Consider the following 1,960-nt stretch of genomic DNA (forward strand, 5'->3'; position numbering starts at 1 on the left):
GCAGCAGTTCAGTAGTTCTGCTCTGTGGTTTTCTGTGCGCCTCCTTGCCTGCCTGCCCCAATTATTGTTTTGCCACCACTTCTTTGTTGCCTCTTTTTGTGCGTAAGCTGTTTAATTCGGTTTAAAATTGAATTTCTACTCTCTCCCCTTCCGAGGTTGGATGTATCACTCAGCTGCCTCTTGTCCTCTCTGTTGTGGCCTTAGTCACTACGTTCCGTGTGCTCCTCTCATCTGTATTGTTTGTGTTTTGCCTCATAAAAAGATATGGGGATAGAAATTTGGCGAAACATTTTGGGGTATTTAGTCAGGCGGTGGCGGCTTCTCCGGACCGGTTGTTGCTCCAGGCTTCGCCACCTCCCTTCGCGACTGCCTGCATGCAGTGTGTTTCTGTACGATTGCTTGTGCATTTTTTCCTCCTCTTTTTGGATTTTGAGTATTCTTTCAAACCTCTAATTGTTTATTTCTGCGAATGCGCTTATTGATTGCGCAGACTTCGAGGATGGCGGCAGTTCAGACCACCATTAAGACGGAGCTCTGCTCCTTCAGCGAGTACCGTATTTATCCAGGGAGGGGACAGAAGTTCGTTTCTCGTGATGGAAAGGTACATACGTACATACACTCCAAGGAGGCTCGCCTGGGAAGACAGAAGCTGAAGGCAGCTAAGCTCCGCTGGACTCTGGTAGGTCTGCGTGCTGTTGCAAGCAACTGTTGCATGCATTTTGCTGTTGCTGTTGCCGCTTTTTCGGCTAGTTAGAGAGTTTGTTCTCTAGTTTGTTAGGTCAGGCATGGCCTATTTGATGTTTGCGGCCAGAGTCACCGTGCCTGAATCGCCGTGAAGGCCCGGTGCTAAGGTCCGCGCATACTGAAACGGCTGTTGTCCCAGCATGGTTTGTTTCTTCTCATAGGAGGAGTGCCAAGAGGGGCTGGGCCGAACAATCATGGGTGCTAGATATGTTTCCTTGTATTGTGTTGTCACGATTGACTGCTTCAGGATAGGGGTTTAGGGTCTATGCTATTGGGTTTTGGGGTTTGTGTGAAGGTATGGCGCCGCGCCAACAAGAAGAGCAGAGGAGAGGCCGTTGCTAAACGCCGCACTCGTAAGGGTGCAAAGATTCAGAAAGCCATTGTCGGTATTTCCCTTGAGGAAATCAAGCAGAGAAGAGCGGCAAAACCAGATCCCTCAAAGGTATGCCGATCCTTCAGTACCTGCAGTTGTCAAGAAGTTGAATGCTAGGGAGAATAAGCCATCAGCGATGTATATCTAATATGTATTGAAGCAGAAATGTTGTGTAGAATATTTTATAGTATATATTTATATATATAATGTACATTATATATACTTCTCAGCATACTTATGTACTAGTTGGTGGTATATGTCATCGTCCAGTTGAGCAGGACTCACGCAGTATATTATATATTATATATTATTTACATTATATGTAATATATACATGTGTTCACGACTATGAACAATATCTAGTACACATGCACATGTATATATGCATACATTGCATGCGATGGTTACGCAGATGAGGAAGATGCCAGCGAAGGAAGAGAAGAAGAAGGAGAAGAAGGAGAAGCCAAAGTCTACAGTAATTCCTGGTGCCCGCTCTGCCCCAGCAAAGATGGTCCCTAAACAGAAGATGGCGCAATCTCGTCTTATGTAAATAATAAATACATAAAGTATTGAATATTAAATAAATGCGCAAAAGTAGGGAGGAGGAAGGAAGGAAATTCACATATAAATTATATGGTTGTTGGCAGCAGGCAGCATGCAAAATAGAATAATTCAGACAGGACAGGTTCATAAACTGTTAACCAGACAAACGAACTCTGTACTGTTTGTTTAATTTTCCGTTCTTGCGATCGAGACATAACGCCGTCCTTCGGTTGCTAATTGAACGGATGCGGTGGGGAGGGAGGGGAAGAATTCTCTTTATGAGGTTAAGAGGAAGCAACAA

At 44.6% G+C, this 1,960-nt stretch overlaps 1 protein-coding gene across 1 annotated transcript; it reads left to right on the plus strand.

The window, feature by feature from the left end:
- Positions 1–499: 499 nt before the first annotated feature.
- EMWEY_00025980 (60S ribosomal protein L24, putative) lies at positions 500–1,666 on the plus strand (the record flags this gene model as incomplete). The annotated part of the gene is made up of 3 exons (XM_013481138.1): positions 500–679; positions 1,040–1,186; positions 1,529–1,666. 3 exons carry the CDS (start codon positions 500–502, stop codon positions 1,664–1,666), a joined length of 465 nt encoding a protein of 154 aa, XP_013336592.1.
- Between the last annotated feature and the right edge of the window lie 294 nt (positions 1,667–1,960).

This window comes from Eimeria maxima, genomic scaffold, assembly GCF_000499605.1.
Source record: "Eimeria maxima Weybridge genomic scaffold, Emw_scaff277, whole genome shotgun sequence".
NCBI classification, from domain to species: domain Eukaryota; phylum Apicomplexa; class Conoidasida; order Eucoccidiorida; family Eimeriidae; genus Eimeria; species Eimeria maxima.